This window comes from Eschscholzia californica, unplaced genomic scaffold, assembly GCF_041429995.1.
Source record: "Eschscholzia californica isolate CP2 unplaced genomic scaffold, dmEscCali1.0.p SCAF_6, whole genome shotgun sequence".
In the NCBI taxonomy this organism is placed as follows: domain Eukaryota; kingdom Viridiplantae; phylum Streptophyta; class Magnoliopsida; order Ranunculales; family Papaveraceae; genus Eschscholzia; species Eschscholzia californica.
The window spans coordinates 16678937-16697294 of record NW_028238483.1 but is presented as its reverse complement, the minus strand read 5'-3'; the positions used below and the strand labels follow the sequence as shown (position 1 = coordinate 16697294).

The window sequence follows — 18358 nt, the reverse complement described above, 5'->3', positions numbered from 1 at the left end:
ACTCATCTAACCAATACAACCACATACATAAGCATATCAAGATTTCATCATAATCCTCAACAAGAGGCTTAGCTACACATAGAGAGATTATTGCATTCAACCCCAAATGAGAGTGTAATTAATGGTGTAGACATCGTGAGACAAGTAATTACACTATCTCTATTTCTAATTTCACTCTACCTAGGTTTATTAAGCAAGAACAAGTAGCAATCAAACTCTAGAAAGATTAATAAACAAATTCTATCGTATATAAAAGGAATCATTCACAAGCATACTCAAATTTAAGTTTGATAACATGAATCCCTCATATAAATTAATTTCTCTCTAGAATTCATCACATACAAGTAGCTAACAACCCTAAAATCAAACAAGACTAAGCTAGATAATCAATTAAATCACCCCAAACAAGAACAAGAGGAAAATGAGTAAGAAAAACCCTTGGAGAACAAATGGAGTGAAAAATCTAAGCAAACCAAGCAAAGGAGCCAAAAGGGTTGCTCTCCGGCCATTTTAGGTGTTGTCCCATGCCTTAGCAAGCTGCTGGTCGGCCAATGGAGCTGCTGGTCGGCCGTTTTAGCTGCTGATCGGCCATTGTAGCTGCTGCCCCGGTGCTATAATTGTTGTCCAAGTGCCCCTTTTGCTCCCTTTTTGGTGTTTTCCTTGCTATTTCTCTCTAAATCTAAGTTTCTCTCTCTAGATCTTCATGAAACTCAAAACCCTAGCCTCCATTACATTTTCTCTCTCTAAAAATCAGCACATAAGGAAGAAGATGAAGTCTAGAGACCAAGTTAGGGCATTAATTTCTATTTCCTACCCCAAAAGACCACTTTGCCCTTCCTTAGTAGTTATAGTCACTCCTTTGTCTAGCTTGACTTCTTCAAGTTATTTTGACTCATTCAATGACTCCATTTCATTTTAACTTGAATAATGGGCTCTCTAACTTGACCAAAGGGTGCAAATGACAATTTTGCCCTTGTCTCCTAACTTGCTCATTTCTTATGCTTTTCGTCTCTAGTCTTCACCAAAGTGATAATCATGTTCCAAAGACTTCATAGACTTTCTCAAATTATATTTTGACCTTCTTAGATGCAAATGACCATAATACCCTTGGTGAGTATTTATCTCCTTAGTTGCTCCCTTTTGCTCTTAGACTTTAAGGACCTTTTCTTAGATTCTTTTAAGTGCTTTTGACTCTTCTAGGGTCTCCTTAGCTCATTTCCTTGCATAGTTCTTTTATGGTACCTTGTCATGAATATAAACATATCTTATTATAATTGAAGCATAAAATGGACTAATTCATCTAAGTTAAGTGACCTAAATGTGATGTTTTCACATCACATCAAACATCCCCAAACTTAGGCTTTGCTTGTCCTCAAGCAAACAATAGAAAATTACACAACAAAGCAAAAAATCTAACTAACTTTCGGAGGAATCCCGGTTGCATTTAGCCTATGCAACAAGCCTTTAAACCCTTAGGTTACCCCTAAAGGACGAGTTTTGTCTCGTGAGGGTTTTCAGTGAATACACCCACAAAGTTTTAGATTTCAAAGGGATATAAGAGCTCAACTATCGATGCAAATAAGGTGATGATCAACAAGTGAGAGATTTAAATATGTCAAACATATGAATCAAACCGATAAATACAAAAGCATGCTAAGAGTCTCCTCACTAATAGTTTTATACTCAAATGCAAGTATCCCATCATCATGAGCGTCATCCAAGTCTAAAGTAACAAAATCTTGTTTCCTATCATAGCACATTTCGCCTCGACTTTGGCCTCACGGTTATACGCTCTTAAACATGAAATCACTCAAAAACGAATTATAATGGTTTACTCTCATATGTGAGCATGGAATAAAGTAAACTCAACATATACAAAAATTAAATGAGGATATCAAGTTCTAAAACGAAATGATCTCTTAGGAATGGAAATAACCACTAACGGAATGTGGAAGCTCACTCACCCTTCTCACCCACTCTACCCTCTAATAATGCCTCCTAAAGGTAAACGGATACAAGTGATGGATTGGAAGATGATGAAATTCCGAGAATGTCGACGCCTTCAATGATAAAAAAAACACTCAAACAACCTTTAACTTGACTTTTTTGCATTGAATACTTTATTTATTCCAAACACTTACATAAACACTCAAAAGTTCACATGAACTTTTACACAAAACAACTTTCTTTCTTTTTCTTTTTCTTTTTCTTTTTTCTTTTCTTTTTTCTTTTTTTTTTTGTTTCTTTCTCTTTTCTCCTTTTTACACACATAACCAAACACCAAACACAAAAGTACAAACTAGTATTCTCAACAAATCACTTTTGCTTTCACACTTTGCTTTCACATTCTTTCTTCTTTACTTTTCATGTCTTCATTCTCGGGAGTAGTATGATGAATGGATGGTGGAGTATCCGTTTCCCTAAAGTTGACACTATTATCGGGTTTCATGGACTACAAGAGTAAGGTTTATTCGCTATCCTGATGTCATTCCTAGCGGCTAAGGAAGTTGAGCTCATGAGATCGTCTAAGCTCTTTGGGAAGTTGCGAAGTTGAGTAGCTCTTCATTCTACTCGGAGTTAGCGAGGAAGAGTACACTCAAAAGCAATAGAAAGGCTCAGATATCTCACATGGGTTTAAGTCTCCACTAATGACTATTTTAGGTCACTTAGAAGTGTTCCTTCTTCCTTAAGATGATACTCACATGATAGCATACGAACACTAAAGGACTTAACATTCATGAAAAGACTAAGAGCATGCATAAGATTTATCAAGAAAGAACCACATGTATCAACATACTTAAAAATACCACTAGAGTCATACCAAATCTACCCAAAATTTTTCAAATTTGGTCAATTTGTTGAACCCTCTTGCCTTTTGAAATCTAAGGTCATGATGTCATGCGACCAAAAGGTCGTATCCCCATCCCCAAACTTAAAACTAACATTGTCCTCAATGTTCTAAGCATATGTTCATAAAAATATAAGAGGTACAATAAGTTAAAGAGAAGATTGGAAGGATATTACCATAGCCGAAGGAGATAAAAGATAATACTACCAAGACTTGTGTATTCGAGTTCCAAGTTGATGATGAGCCCAACGCCATCCCCAAACTTGGAACGAACCACGTCCTAAAGGTATACAAATTGAGAAACGCTCCTAACACATCAATAGTAGAATAAGAATGAAGCATAAGCATGACCATATAAAAATGACCACTCACGCGGGATCACTCGATTGCATCAAGCTATGCAACTAGCCTTTGAGTCTCTCGTATGCACGAGAGCACGAGTTTTGTCTCGTGGAGGGTTTCCAGAGATGATACCCACAAACATCAAAGCCCATCTTAATCGGTTTAACGATCATAAAGCAAAAGACGAAAGATTTGGGGATTAACCCAAAGAAAGATATATACAGGTGCTAATCGTCTCACAATAATATCAAAGTAAAGAAGTGCACGTGAGACGACAAACGAAAAGAAGCCATCCCCAAACTTAGTGGGTGCACAATCCACTAAGTAGGCATAAATACAAGGAGCGAAGACTAAGAAGTCATCGAAAGGATCAACATACAAGTGTGGGGTCAAGAGGTCAGTCGAAGGCATAAAATCATCTGCAAGCCTAGTGGATAAAACATCCACTATGTCTATAGATGTCTTCGGGAAGACGTCTGAAATGTCCCAAAAGGGATCAATAATCGAGTCTGAGATTGTATGGAAGGTCAGACGAGGCTCTAAGAATAATCCAGTAGGCTCGGGGACCAAGTTAAGGTCCATGATTTCCTTAGGTAAATGGTCTGAACAACTATCCAACATGTCTCTAACTACTACGTCATCAATATCCTCAAAGGCATCTAGAGCCTCGCAGTTAGTTATAATATCAGGCCTTCCTAACATGGCATCTAAGACTGACTCCTTACAAGTGTCAAAACTCAGAAAGTTCAGAATAGTGTCATTCCCAAACTTGCTCATATAGCCATCATTTTGAACATCGAAGTCTAGTGTAATCCTATCATGGTGAGACGATAATGGTTCAGGTAGCGAGCAATAAGGGTCATCGATCAATTCATGCTCAAAGGGTCTACCAGAAGCATCTTCGACATTTAAATTAAGACAAGGTTTAGGTGTATTACCCTCACCATCATTCCTAGTCTCCACTTGAGTTTGGGGTGGGTTAACCCCTTCCTCGTCGACGATAAGCTCCGACTCAATTCTATCAACAATTTTGAGCATCCATTCCGTGATCTCAGTTACATCTCGATTAAATCTAGTCTGGTACTCTAAAAATGCTTGGAGACTATCTTGAGAAGTCTCCTCGTAATAAGGCATATGAGTATAACTAGATGAAGACTCTCGCGGAACACGGGGCATGGGACAATACTCGGTCAAATGGCTTAAGCTCCCACAAATAGCACAAACCGGGTTAATGGTCTCCATGGTCCTTTCCTCACTACCTTCATGTAGATACATAGGCTCGACTCTTTGAGTGGAATCATCGAGTTGGGTATTTCCATTTTCATCACTAAATGAGCCATTCATATATGCTTGTCGATAGTCACGAAGACTTCGACATGGTCGATCACTGGTAATAGAACTACGGGCATCATCAAATGACAAATTCATACATGAAGGTGCGGTCAACCCAAATGTTTGCTGATAGTCTTGAAGACTCCTACGGGATTGGTTACCATCATGCTCATAATCCTTAGGACCATATCCATCTCTAGTCCGACCATCTCTATACATCTGTCGGTATTCACCCATGGTCATCCGAGGTCGGTCAGGTTCAAATCGCATATTCCCATTACTAGTCGGGTCGTGCCTATATGCATGTCTATTGTCTTGGAAACTTCTAGGTGGTCGACTAGTATTAATGGCATGAGGAACACTGATGTAGTCACCATCCTCATCGTAAGGCCAATTATTACAATAATGTGCCATTTGTACCAATGAGACGATACTATGCAACTATGTTCAATGATGATATCACACAAGCTATGAATGGAAACTAACACTTTTCCAACTAATCACACACAAGTAGGAAAGAGAGAATATAATACGATACTAGTGAAAGCCTCTTGCTTTGTTCCGCTTCTCACTTTTCTACCCTTCTTGATTCCTTTCTTTTCCTCCACTCCAATGTCTCTTTTTAGCTCTTTTCGAAGAACAGGTACTTAAAAAAAAAAACAAGAAAAAGTAAGAAACTAAGAAAATAAAAGAAAACAAAAACGCCTAAGTAAGCAAATAACCCTAAACTAATGAACAAAACAAACAACCTATATCCAAACTACTAAACCTATCCCCGGCAGCGGCGCCAAAAACTTGATGCACCCGAAAGGTTGCACACCCAAGCGGAGGTATCAAGTAGTAACCCGGATAATCAATTAAATCACCCCAAACAAGAACAAGAGGAAAATGAGTAAGAAAAACCCTTGGAGAACAAATGGAGTGAAAAATCTAAGCAAACCAAGCAAAGGAGCCAAAAGGGTTGCTCTCCGGCCGTTTTAGGTGTTGTCCCATGCCTTAGCAAGCTGCTGGTCGGCCGTTTTAGCTGCTGATCGGCCTTTGTAGCTGCTGCCCCGGTGCTATAATTGTTGTCCAGGTGCCCCTTTTGCTCCCTTTTTGGTGTTTTCCTTGCTATTTCTCTCTAAATCTAAGTTTCTCTCTCTAGATCTTCATGAAACTCAAAACCCTAGCCTCCATTACATTTTCTCTCTCTAAAAATCAGCACATAAGGAAGAAAATGAAGTCTAGAGACCAAGTTAGGGCATTAATTTCTATTTCCTACCCCCAAAAGACCACTTTGCCCTTCCTTAGTAGTTATAGTCACTCCTTTGTCTAGCTTGACTTCTTCAAGTTATTTTGACTCACTCAATGACTCCATTTCATTTTAACTTGAATAATGGGCTCTCTAACTTGACCAAAGGGTGCAAATGACAATTTTGCCCTTGTCTCCTAACTTGCTCATTTCTTATGCTTTTCGTCTCTAGTCTTCACCAAAGTGATAATCATGTTCCAAAGACTTCATAGACTTTCTCAAATTATATTTTGACCCTCTTAGATGCAAATGACCATAATACCCTTGGTGAGTATTTATCTCCTTACTTGCTCCCTTTTGCTCTTAGACTTTAAGGACCTTTTCTTAGATTCTTTTAAGTGCTTTTGACTCTTCTAGGGTCTCCTTAGCTCATTTCCTTGCGTAGTTCTTTTATGGTACCTTGTCATGAATATAAACATATCTTATTATAATTGAAGCATAAAATGGACTAATTCATCTAAGTTAAGTGACCTAAATGTGATGTTTTCACATCACATCACTAGCATACATGAAAGATATTCCTTATGCTTCGGCAATAGGATCAATCATGTACGCCATGATCTAACTCGCCCAGACGTCTCATATGCCTTGAGCATGTGCAGCCGTTACCAATCGAATCCAGGCGAAGCTCACTGGACCGCTACCAAGAATATTCTAAAGTACCTGAGAAGGATTAAGGATCACTTCCTGGTATATGGCGGAGAGGATACACTCAAGATTGTAGGCCATGTGGATGCAAGCTTTCAAACAGATAGAGACGACTTCAAATCGCAGTCATGTTACGTCTTCTGTCTGAATGGAGGAGCAGTGAGTTGGAAGAGTTCCAAGCAGAACACTATTGCAGACTCTACCACTGAAGCAGATTACCTAGCGGCTTCGGAAGCAAAAGGAAGGAGTTTGGATTAAGAAGTTCGTAATAGAACTTGGTGTCATATCTAGCATAGAAGAGGGAATAACTCTTTATTGTGAAAACAATGAAGCAATCGCCTAAGCCGAGGAACATAGAGCACACCAGAAGTCCAAACATATCAAAAGGAAGTACCACGTGATTAGGGAAATCACAGAGAGAAAAGATGTGATCATTTGCAAGGTTCATACGGATGACAATGTCGCAGATTCGTTAACTAAACCGTTACCTAAGCACAAACACAACTCACACATGAGGGGCATTGGTATAAAGCGCATTGGGGAATGGAAATAAATGTAAATTGGATTCATATTGAATTTTATGTACCTAATACTTACATTCGATAAATCAAATAAAAGGAATTTTATTTTATCCTTAAAATCTGGTTTAGTATTTTAAGTGACAGTCTATCGATAAAGAAGTACTCCGAGTAGGCTTGTCAGATACGTGATCTGATTAATGAAACTCTACTAAGTGAACTTGGAGTTATTGATTATCAATTCCCTAGTCCAGGTCATTGCATGGACACCAATGACTCATGAAGACTAGCACGGGAGGTCGATGAGATACCACAGTTTCATGGGCTATAGGAATAGTGTATTCAATTCGACAACGTGGGTGTCTAACAGGATTATACATTGGATAACCCTAAATATGAGAAGTACATAAAGAATGATGAAACGTCAAAAACCTTTATAAAGACAAGATTGGAGAGATTCCTCAAAACATGAGTGTTCCACTCATCTTATGAAAGGAATGTCCGACTTTGGTTCCGTTAAACGCCGCGCCGTAAAAGGAGGTTATAAAGACGGATACTGAGATAGACATGATAGACATGAAGCTGAGCGAGAGCGCAAGAATGGTTTATGTCCTCCTAATTATATTAGGATACAGTGTCCTCGGACCACTTGACGAGTAACAACTGAAAAATGCATGACCGTGCTCAAAGCATTACAAATTAATAATTTGTCTTGAAAATTGTACTCGAGATCAAGAAAGTCTGAATGACGTGACGTATCAGATGGGATACTAAGTGACATGGGAATCGAGCATTGCACTTGTTCCAAGTACAAGTGAGTCTGAAGGAGATGTCCTTCGACCAAGGATGCAATGCGATCAATTTTTCAGATAGGACTATTGATGAGAAGATCATCAAGTCCGGTTGATTTAGGGGTCGTAGTGTTTAGCTAGAAACCAACTACGATCGTCGAATTACGAATTCGCGGCTAACTTCGACCGGATCGTACAACGGATAACACAAAGAGTGTCAATTTGATCAGAGGACGTGACTAGAGGGATGAGAAATATATTCATGGGAGAGCCCCATAAAGATGTCTCATAGGCCTAAAGGAAGTTTAAGCAAAGATAGTACAAAAAGCCTAAAAGAGGGGTTTTGGGCCTAGAGCCAAAAATGGACTTTTGGGCTCGGATTGGGCTGAAAATTGGAGGGTCGGATCCCCTAATAGGGAAGATGAAAATTGCCAATTTTGGCTGGATTTGGACGTCACCTCCTCAAGGAATTGAGAAAATATCAACTAGTTGTTATTTTCGAGTATTTCCTTAATCTTATTTAAAAGGGTATTTTAGGAAACCAAATTGGAGGTGATCTCTTATTAGGGTTCTATATAATGACCCTTAGGGAAATGAATAAGGTGTGCAATTTATCTTATAGCTTTCTTACTCTACCACATCAAGTAGAGAAGAGAAAGTGAGCTAATTCCCAACTATCTATCTAGTCAAAGACGAAGTAGTTCTTCTCCAACCGCCATTGGTGTTCCAGCTAGCAACAAGGTGGGAGATCAAGTTGATCTCTCGGTGTCCCAAGTAGAGGTGCTACAATTGGAGCTCTTGCTTTTCTCAAAAGCGATTGGAAAGGTTCGAGGAAAAACTAGCGATTAAGGTAATCATCAAACTAGTTTTACTTATTTATCATTATTGGCTTATGCATGTGATCTTGGGGATACTAATGTTAGAGAAATGATGTCTGAGATTCCTCTTAGAAAATTAGTAGACTACATAACTTAACATTTTTCGCATTCCAATTCCATATACTAAATTTCTAAAAGTTGTATAGTAGACAATGATTTAGTGAATAGGTCAGCATAGTTCTCACACGATTGTATCTTCAGGATATCAATCTCGTGACTCTTGTGGAGATGATGAGAATAAAATAATTTTGGTGAAATATGGTAAACTTAGTCGCCTATAATATATCTTTCTTTAATCTGAGCAATGCAGCCGAATTATTTTCATAGATGACTATATGTGAGTTTGTGATTGGATCGAGAAATCACATAAACCTCTTATATGACTTCCAACTGATCTTAACGATACACATTTTTTAGTGGCCTCGTGGAGAGTAATAATTTCTTAGTGGTTTGATGATGTTGTTGGTATACTTTGTTTACTTTATTGCCATGAGATGGCAGTGCCACCAGTTGTGAAAAGAGTATAGGGTATTATGTGAAATGCCTTTATGCGGATCAGAGAGGTATCTTGCATCTATATATCTTTTGACTTGTGAATTTTTTGATGAATTATTCGAATAGAATAATTCAGTATCGTTCGTTCGGCTTAGATAACGCATAATGTATTTTACACTGAACCAGTGTCTCTTGGTCGGTGTCGAACTAAACCTAGCTGATATATTCATTGCATAAGCATTATCAGGTCTAGTAAATTGAACTAAATATGATAAAGCACCAATGACATTCAAATATGGTACACTAGGACCAAGGAGCACTTCATCCTCTTGTTTGGGACGAAATAGATCTCTTGTAGGATCGAGTGATCTAAGAACCATCGGAGTACTGTTAAAACGCTTAAGGATCTTGTCCATACATAATTTTTGATGGACAAGTATGCCGTTTGTATTATCTCTCTCAATTTGTAAGTCAAGACAAAACTTAATTTTCCGAGATCTTTCATCTCAAATTGTTTTTTAAAATATTCTGCGACTTTTGTGAGCTCTTCGAGAATCCAATTAGGTTGATGTCATCAACATATATGACAATTATAGAAAAACCCAATTTAGTTTTCTTAATAAATACACATAAGAAAATAGGATTGTTTATGTATCCTTTTATGAAGTATTCACTGAGACGGTTATACAGCATTTGTTCAGGTTGCTTTAATCCGTATAAAGCTCTATTAAGCTTGAGTGAGTGCACATCACTTGGTTTTGCTTCAGGTAGTTTAAATCCTTTAGGGACTTATATTTAAATGTTAGTATCTACTTTTCCATATAGATATGTAGTGACTAATTAATAGAAAAATACCATCACGAGCAACAAACACTTTGTTCTCTGATCGGTCGTGGAAACCCTAAACTTCTTCTAAAGAAATTGCGTCAGACTTAACTATTTTTTTTCCTTTCTTGGCTTAGCTATCAGGCGGATTTGGTACTATTTGGGAAGCTATGTCTAAACATGCATAGTGTTTTTGGAGGACATGGCTTGATTCTTAACCTTCAATTTTATCCCTTCTGGACGCTCCACTTTGGATAGGTTGGAAGTGGAGTGACGATCAACCTCTATTTTTTGACTCAAGATATTCTTTCTTGTCAATTGATTCTTTATTTTGAAAGAAAATGTGTTCTTTCTCGAAGAGTATTTGATTATATTGGACATTTTGCGCATATCTTAAGAATGTGTTTGTTTTATGAGTCACATGTATCTTCTGATTTTAGATCATCCGATTCGTTGATGTGTCTCTTTTACAATCATAATCAAATTTAGAATCTTTTCTGTATAAGTTGTTAATCTAGCACTTTTATGGCATCTCAATATAGAAATAAACTTCTTTATTAACTCTCTATACTACTAAGTACAGAGATGATGTTCAACTAGAAAAACAAATTTAATCTAGACTAGTGCCTAAAGAAGACTTCGATCCCTTTCAGCATCCTTCGCAAGCTTGGCTTCTGCTCCTTCTTGGATCTTTTCTCCTTCAGCCAAATACTCAGTTCCGAGTCGCTCATGTTCATTCATAACGTTAAGAGCATTAGGTATCATATACCGAAATGGGATAGTATTTGTTAAATTAACAGTCATTGCTTATACCTGAAATTGTAACCACTGTTCCGTTCTTCTTGTCCTCTAGGATCTGAGGGCAGTCTCTTTTCTAGTGGCCCTTGCCATCATAGTAGAAACATCTGGATTCGGAAGGAATAACCTTGACCATAGCTTTGGCAACTTGTTTGCCTTTTCCTTTGGACGTTATCCTCTTCTTCTTCCGTTTTATCTCTTTGTCCTTTTGCATCATTAGAGCCTCGTTCTTTGGTTCTACTATGCTATTTTCAGCTGCTATTAGCATTACATGAAGTTTTTCTAAGGACTTATTCCATCCATCCTTTTCATAGTTCGTCTTAAATAGACTGAAACCATCGTGGAGGGAATGAAGGACCGTATCGGCGGCCAACTTTTGGCAGTGTGGATTACCTGGCTTATCTAGTCTGACAATGAGTTCAATCATTTGCTCAACATGAGGCCCTACTGGGTTTTCTTTTCTCCAGACGCATGTTAAGTATTATTTTGGTGGTTATATACCTTCCCAGTCTCGGCTTCTTTTGGAACAATTCCTCAAGTTCCGGATTCATGAGGCGGGCATCCATATTGTTGAATTGTTCTCGAAAAACAAGATCAATGGGTGTCACCATCATGCACGCTACTAGTTTTGTTGCCTTCCAATTATTCTCTTCATGATCTCTCTCCTTAGCAATTGAAGTGGCATTCAATTTCAGAATTGGAGTGCCTATGACTTTTAGCTCGCCTTCCAATTTGAGAAGTATTTCTCGATTCCTTCCATCATGGATGGAGTTGCTCAATACCTCTTTGAGGTATGAGATTAAGTTGAACTTGCTCTCTTTCGTCATCTTAAAACTACATAAAAAAATTGCAAAGTTTTAAACTCGTTATCGTTTTGGAAAAATTCAGTTTTCCCACATTATTCAATATAAAATTGTCCCTGATTGAATAACACGATTCAAAGATCCCATTCCTTCGGCGTTAAGTGGACTAGGGCCCTGCCCTCAACCCCGTCGTCCTGGGTGAGTGAACTACTTCACTGATCATACTCTTATCACTCTTGGTTGATAGATTGCATTAATGAATGCCTAATCTATCATTTTGCCTCGAGTATCTAAAACTCTTTTGCTGATTTCGTTGAGAAAAACCATTTAGACGGGTAGACCTTTTCCATAGGTCTACCCGCATTGTCTCAAGATAGACGAGGTACCCTGTGGAGGCAGACCCACCTTCCTTGATCGAGGGCTGAAAGGGTGTCATAGTCCGGGTAGGCGTTTTCTCAAATTTACGTTTAGGGACTATTACGTTTTGTCTAGTATGCGTTATAGTGAACTATTTAGCCTAACTAACATCCACGACATTAAACGTAAATAAATAAGTAAATGCGCGTGAGAAAATAAATCAAGCACATATGGATCCTAGTATGGCCCGTAGTCCTAAAACATCTAATCTTCTTAGGATTCTTCTTGTTTTCGCCTTCGTTCGCCTGGATCACCATCCCCGAACTTCCATTTAATTCTCCCGCTCGCCTTTGGGTCACATCCCTGAGCTTCCTCAATGGACTCATAGACCCTAAGCTCTAATTACAAGACTCGTACGATACGCAGATCGTGTAAACTTGAAATTAAAATTAATACGAATTGCACCTATCCGTGCTTAAAACAAAATAGAAAGGAAACAACCTTCTATAGCCATACTAGTTCCCGCATCACATCACATGCATTATAATATTCAAGGCTAACAGTTATATATGCATGATTGTCCGGGAGATACTTTTGTCGACATCTCTATGTCACATTACGGACCTTAAGTCTATGTTCGAAGAATTTAACTAATGGTGTGTTCCGGTTTTATCTTTTATGATTTCCAAAATCAATTTTGTAAGAAAAACTCCGTTTGGGACTTTGGAGGGTTCGGGACAATTTTGGAAAAATTTGTTTGACCTTTAATGATTTCCAAAATCAATTGTAAGAAAAACCCCTTTTCGGGCTTTCGGGTGGCCCGAGACAATTTCGGTAAAATTTGGGTGAAACCAGGAGAAAAATTGGACTTTTGTCGGAAAAACTCTTACTCGGGTCAAGAACCGTAAAATTTCGGCCCATAGACCTAGGTCAACCTCGTAGTGTCTCGGGACATCCCTTGGTCAAGCCCAAGACCCAACAAGTTGGTCTAGGCCAAAGAAGCCTAGGTCGTGCATAGGTTCGGGTCTGGCTCAAGGCCGAGAGCTTGGGTTGTGTCTAGCACGGTGTGGCCGAGACTAGATGCGTCTGGACATACACTACAAAGTGACGTGCTATTTATGACGGACTATTTCCGACGGAAAGAAGAAACTGGTCGGAAAAAGGTTCATATTTCCGACGGAGTTCGTACCTACCGGAGGAAATTCAATTATTTCCGGCGGAATGTCTAAATTCCGGCGAAAGTATGAGGTATTGACGACGAGTTTACACTGACCTTCCGACGAAAATAGTTACTTTGTTATTTGGAGAAATGACAATGTTCCGACGGCTCTTTATGTCATCAGAAAAAGTCCCAAATATGACGGTTTAAAATTTTCTCCGTCGGAAGAGGAAATGATTTCCTGAGTTTCTTGGCGCGAACATTTTCCGCCAAATTTTCGCGGAAATATTTTTCGCGAAAATTATTTTCGTCGGCTCGTTGGTCGGAAGTAGATGACTTGCTTAAACCCTAACTCTACTTTCTCTTTCCATCCCCCTTTTTTCTCTATTCTCTCTCGCGAAAAGGTAAACCAACGCCCTTTCTCTCTATCTTTGTTTTTCCATTGTTGATTTTTAGGGTTAAGCTTGGATTTTCAAGTTGTATTACTAGGTTAGGGTAGTTCAGTTCGTCAAGTTTCGGTTTCAAAAAAAAAGTTCGTCAAGGTAAACCAACGCCCTCTCTCTCTAATTTTTGGTTCTTCATTTGATTTTTCCCTAATTAACCAGGATTGAAGTCTCTCTCTAGGACCTGGTTCTGCAGATCTAAATAGCAAGTTAGATTTTCCCCTAAATGTTTCCTATTTTGATTTCTAGTTCTTAGGGTTTCGATTGATTGTTTGTCAATTTTGATTCTGAAAATTTGTGGGTATTTCAAGTTTTCTACTACTTTAATTAGGTACTTCATCATTAGGGTAGCTCAGTTCATTTCTTTTTCCATTATATGTGAATTATTAGTACCAAAATCTTGTTGAGAATTTAGGTTATAGGTTTTTTTTTTAAGAATTTAGGTTATAGGTTGGGAATCTATTAGTAGTATGTAAAAGATAGAAGTTACCATTCAACCTCTAGGTCTCTCTCATTTTTTTTTTTTTTTTTTTTTTTTGAAGTTGACTACAATCTACATCTAAGATAGTCATTAGAATAAATTTTAGTTTTGCTTAGTTCAGGAAGATGAAGAAGAAGAAGAAGAAGAAGATGAGGAAGAAGTAGAAGACAGTGAATGATATTTATTTTAGTTTCGCTTAGTTTGATTGGGGTTTTATCTTAATCTAGTTTTAGTTTTTGATATGAAGATTTTAGAATCTGTGTTTAGAGTTTTAGTTTAGAGAGAGGATAAATCTAAGGCCCAAAAACACAGCCCAAATAGGAAATCCAACCCAATAGGGATTTATATTTCAAAAAAAACCCAAAATGTTAGATTACCTCTCTATCCCTCCAAAAGAAATTGTTCCCTCTCTTATCCCTCACACATTTCCCGCCAACACACCCAACCTTTCTCTTTCTCTCTCTGACTTTGATTAGACACAACACACATCCCTCTCTTGGCTTCCGCGCTCTCTCTCTCTCTAACTTGAAATCCTATCTTCTCCCTCCATCAAAACGTTTCATCTCTATCTCTCTCTCTATTTCGATCAAACTCTCTCTCTTCATTCATACCGGCGCATCTCTATCTCTCTCTCTGTCTCTTTTTCAAGCGAAATCCCTCAGCCATTAACGCCTCTAAGAGTCCAAACGTTACAGCCGAATCTCTCTCAACCAAACCTATTTAAGCAACCGGATCTCATCTTTTTTCTCTCTATTTCTCTCTGTTTCAACGAATCTCAAGCTTCTTTCTCGATTTCTCTCTCTTCCAAAAACAGGTACATCTCTGTTCTTCCTCTAACTCTTGATCCTCTCTCTGTTGTTGGTAAATTATTAGGATTGTTGGAACATTTTTGGGGTTTCTTGTTTCACATCTGTGGGTTTTGGTACAGATTTAGGGGTGTTTGAAAATTTGGGGGAGTTTTCAAACAATTAGGGTTTATGATTTCAAGTTTAGTAGTCTGATCTATAGTCTGTGATAAATCATTTTGGGTTGTTTTCCGAAAAAGTTTTAGGGTTAAGTTGCTCTAAAGTTTGTGATAAAACATTTTGGTTGTTGTTTTGTGATTTCTGAACCATTTGGGTGTTTATGGTTCTTCATCAAGCTTCTAGGTTAGTTTTGTTTTAACATTTAGGGTTGTGATCCGAAAGTTAGGGTTTGTGTGGAGACATTTAGTACTTTGTCTTTGTTTTTTGGGGGTCTGTCTTTGTTTATGAAGTGCATGATTTGGTTTATCATTGTGGGTTGTGTTGAAGAAATGTTGGATTATGTTCAGACATTTTGATAGTTGTTAGTGATTTCGAAAGCATGCATCTACACATAAAGGTCATTTGGGTGTTTATGATACTACATCAAGTTTCTAGGTTAGAGTTGTTTTAACATTTATGTTTCTGTGGAGAAATTTAGTCATTTGATCAAGATTTATGGGTTGTTGATTAACAGAATGTTTTTTCTTTAACATTCATGGTTGTGAAAAAAAAAAACTAGTATATGTTTATACATTTTGGTTGTGTAGATACATTCTGCTTTTGTTTGTCTTTGTGTTTGTTTGAAACATATGAACTTTTGCAGACAATCCCAAGATGGCTAAAACTAACACAAAGAAAGGAGATGGTGCTGATAAGAAACAACAGACTCCTGTGAGGGCTAGCCCCAGGAAGAGACCTGCTGAAGAGGCATCAAATGCTGGGCCTCTCAAAAAAGGCAAGAAAGTTGCCAGCCCCGAACAAGCAAAGGTGTGTTATTGTATAAACATTTTTTCAATGTTCTGACAATAATGTTTGTGTTCTCACATTTCTTATAATTGTTATGCATATTTGTTTGTAGTGTTAACATTCTGTAAAATGTTGCTTCAGTTATTGATCTGTCATTATTGTGTAGAGGCCTATGCTTATTGTGTAGACACATTAAACAATGATCTGCCATTACTTATTGTGATGAAGCATTAAGTTTACTGTTGAACATTTTGTTGAATGCCCTGACATTTCTGTTATTGTTTCTGTGAAGCACCGTGGGTTTACTTCAAAGGCGAGAGTGGACAAGGTGGAGCCTCAACCAAAACCAACAGAGGCTAAAGAGCAGAAGAAGAAAGCTGCTTTCAATTACAAATGTAACTTCAAAGCAGTTTTCAAGGTGGCGCGGGAATTGCAGTTATATATTACTGAAGAGCAAAAGGAGATGTTGCTTTCTTCACCATTCGGGGCCTTATTTAAGGCAGTGACCAGTTTTAGTTTCCGAACAGAGAATGTGATGGAGAAGCCGAACAAAGCCATCTATGATCTTCTGTACTGCTATGACAAACAGAGCCAAGCCTTCAACATCGGAGGGAAGTTGATTCAGTTCACTCCCGGAGATGTTGCTTTGTTGTTGGGAGTCCCAATGGAAGGACAAATATATGATGCATTCCCAACCAATGTCACCATAGATGTGGCTAAGGACCAGTTTTTGAGCAAGTATTTCAAAGACTGTATTGTTGAGGGAAAGGCTGCATCTTTTGGGGGTCCCAGCATCGAAAAGGCTTTGCATGTGGCTGCAAGAACAAAGGCTCCAGCCATTGAGTTCTTGAAACTATGGATTATGTACATGGCAGCCACATTCCTGTTTGCTTCAGCTGCCGGCTCCTCGGTTGTCGGGAGTTTTTATCACAATCTCCAAACGGAGAGAATGATGAAAAGAGTTTCATGGGCGAGAGCTATTCACTCCTACATGATGGAGAGAATAAACAAGCACTCGGAAGACCCGGCAAAAGCTTCAGGATGCCTGACTCTTCTCCCCGTAAGTATTCATAACCATGCACTTAAATGTTTCATAATTTCTTATAGTGATAAAAGTCAAATTAGTGTGCTCTGACATTCTTTTAAATGTTTCATCATTCTTTTGGGGCTTCTGTAATGCTGAAACATTTTGGAGAATGTTTGGGCATGTTATAAAATGTGTTTACATTTCTTATGGTGATAAAGAAAAACAGTACTGACCTAAGAGTGTTTAATTTCTTTGCAGTACTGGTATTGCATGCACACCAGGATCCATGAGGACCTGGTTGGAGAAGTAGGGGTCAGTCCTAGAATAGCTCGATGGATGATCGAGCCATTCTTCCTTAAAGGACTGGAAGAAGAGCTGGAAAGCATTACAGAAGAGCAGGTAATTTGTTTTAACATTTCTTATAATGTCTCGGTTATTTAAACTAATGTTCTAACATAACTGATGTCTGAGTGACATTTTAACAAATGTTGGAACATTTCCAAGAATGTTGGAACATTTAATTAAGTGCATGTGTTTTTTTAAGAGGTGTTGAGATAATAAGCTTATGTATCCCTTCTTGTAGGTGAAGGTGGAGTTGGTGGCGGAGTCTGTGGAAGAGGAAGAGTTGTTAAAGTTCACGGAGAGGGTGGTGGAGGAGATGAATGAGGAGGAAGTAGAAAAGTTGAAGGAGGAAGTGGAGAGGTTGAGAGAAGAAAATTTGTTGGTTAAGAGAGAGTGTGAGATGGTTAATAGAGAGTGTGAGATGGTTAAGAGAGAGAGAGAAGTATTAAAAGAGGAGTTGGAGAGGATGAAGAGAGAGAGAGGAGAGAAAAATGATGTATTGGAATTTGATTTTGGTGTAGGAGGGGAGGTGGATGTTAGAGACGAGGTTGGTAGAGAGTTGGTGACTGTTGGAGAGGAGGTGGAGGGGGGGAGGATAGCCCCAAAAAAGAGGTGGAGAGTGGAGATGTTGGAGACAAGATAGTGGAGAGGTTAGCCCCAAAAAATGCGGAAATAGACCAAACTGAAGCCGAAGCCCAAACTGAAGGAGCAGAAATACACAATAAGGGTAAGAAGGCAATTAATGATGAGTTGGAAAAGGGTCAAACTTCAGGGGAGGGGCACAACCAGGAGCAGAAAGAGAGCGAAGTTGCTGGGTCAAGTGAGTAAATGCTCGCGCAATTCTTTACTTCTGTTGACATTCCTGTCTTTGCTTGATAAAAATTTGGAAATGTTGGAGCAAACACCAGAATGCTTCAACATTTGAGATACTGTTATAAAAGTAATGAATATTGTCTTTGTTTAGATTAAAGTTGGTTTTATTTGTATTTTTTTTTTTTAAAGCAACGTATTAACTTGTGTGCAATCAATCTATCTTCTCTGAAATTCTTACTTACTTGTCAGATGATTGGTATGAACATAAATTGTTCGGCCATCGTTACAAGTTTTTTGATAAACGGTAAGTAAAAGAGTTCTATCGTACTCCCACGATGTCTTTTACCACGACAATTGAAGACTTTCTTTTACCACGAACGACAATAGACTGGTCGGCTAAGTAATAAATAAGAAAC

At 38.3% G+C, this 18358-nt stretch overlaps 1 protein-coding gene and 1 pseudogene across 1 annotated transcript; one reads left to right on the top strand and one right to left on the bottom strand.

The window, feature by feature from the left end:
• Positions 1-226: 226 nt before the first annotated feature.
• Positions 227-5717, bottom strand: LOC147532046 (uncharacterized). The gene is made up of 2 exons (XM_086650655.1): positions 5463-5717; positions 227-5168 (listed from the first exon to the last, which is right to left on the bottom strand). Exon 2 carries the CDS (start codon positions 4934-4936, stop codon positions 3353-3355), a length of 1584 nt encoding a protein of 527 aa, XP_086506781.1. The 5' UTR covers positions 4937-5168; positions 5463-5717; the 3' UTR covers positions 227-3352.
• Positions 5718-6321: 604 nt separating this feature from the next.
• On the top strand, positions 6322-6862 carry LOC147532045 (secreted RxLR effector protein 161 pseudogene; annotated as a pseudogene).
• Positions 6863-18358: the final 11496 nt, after the last annotated feature.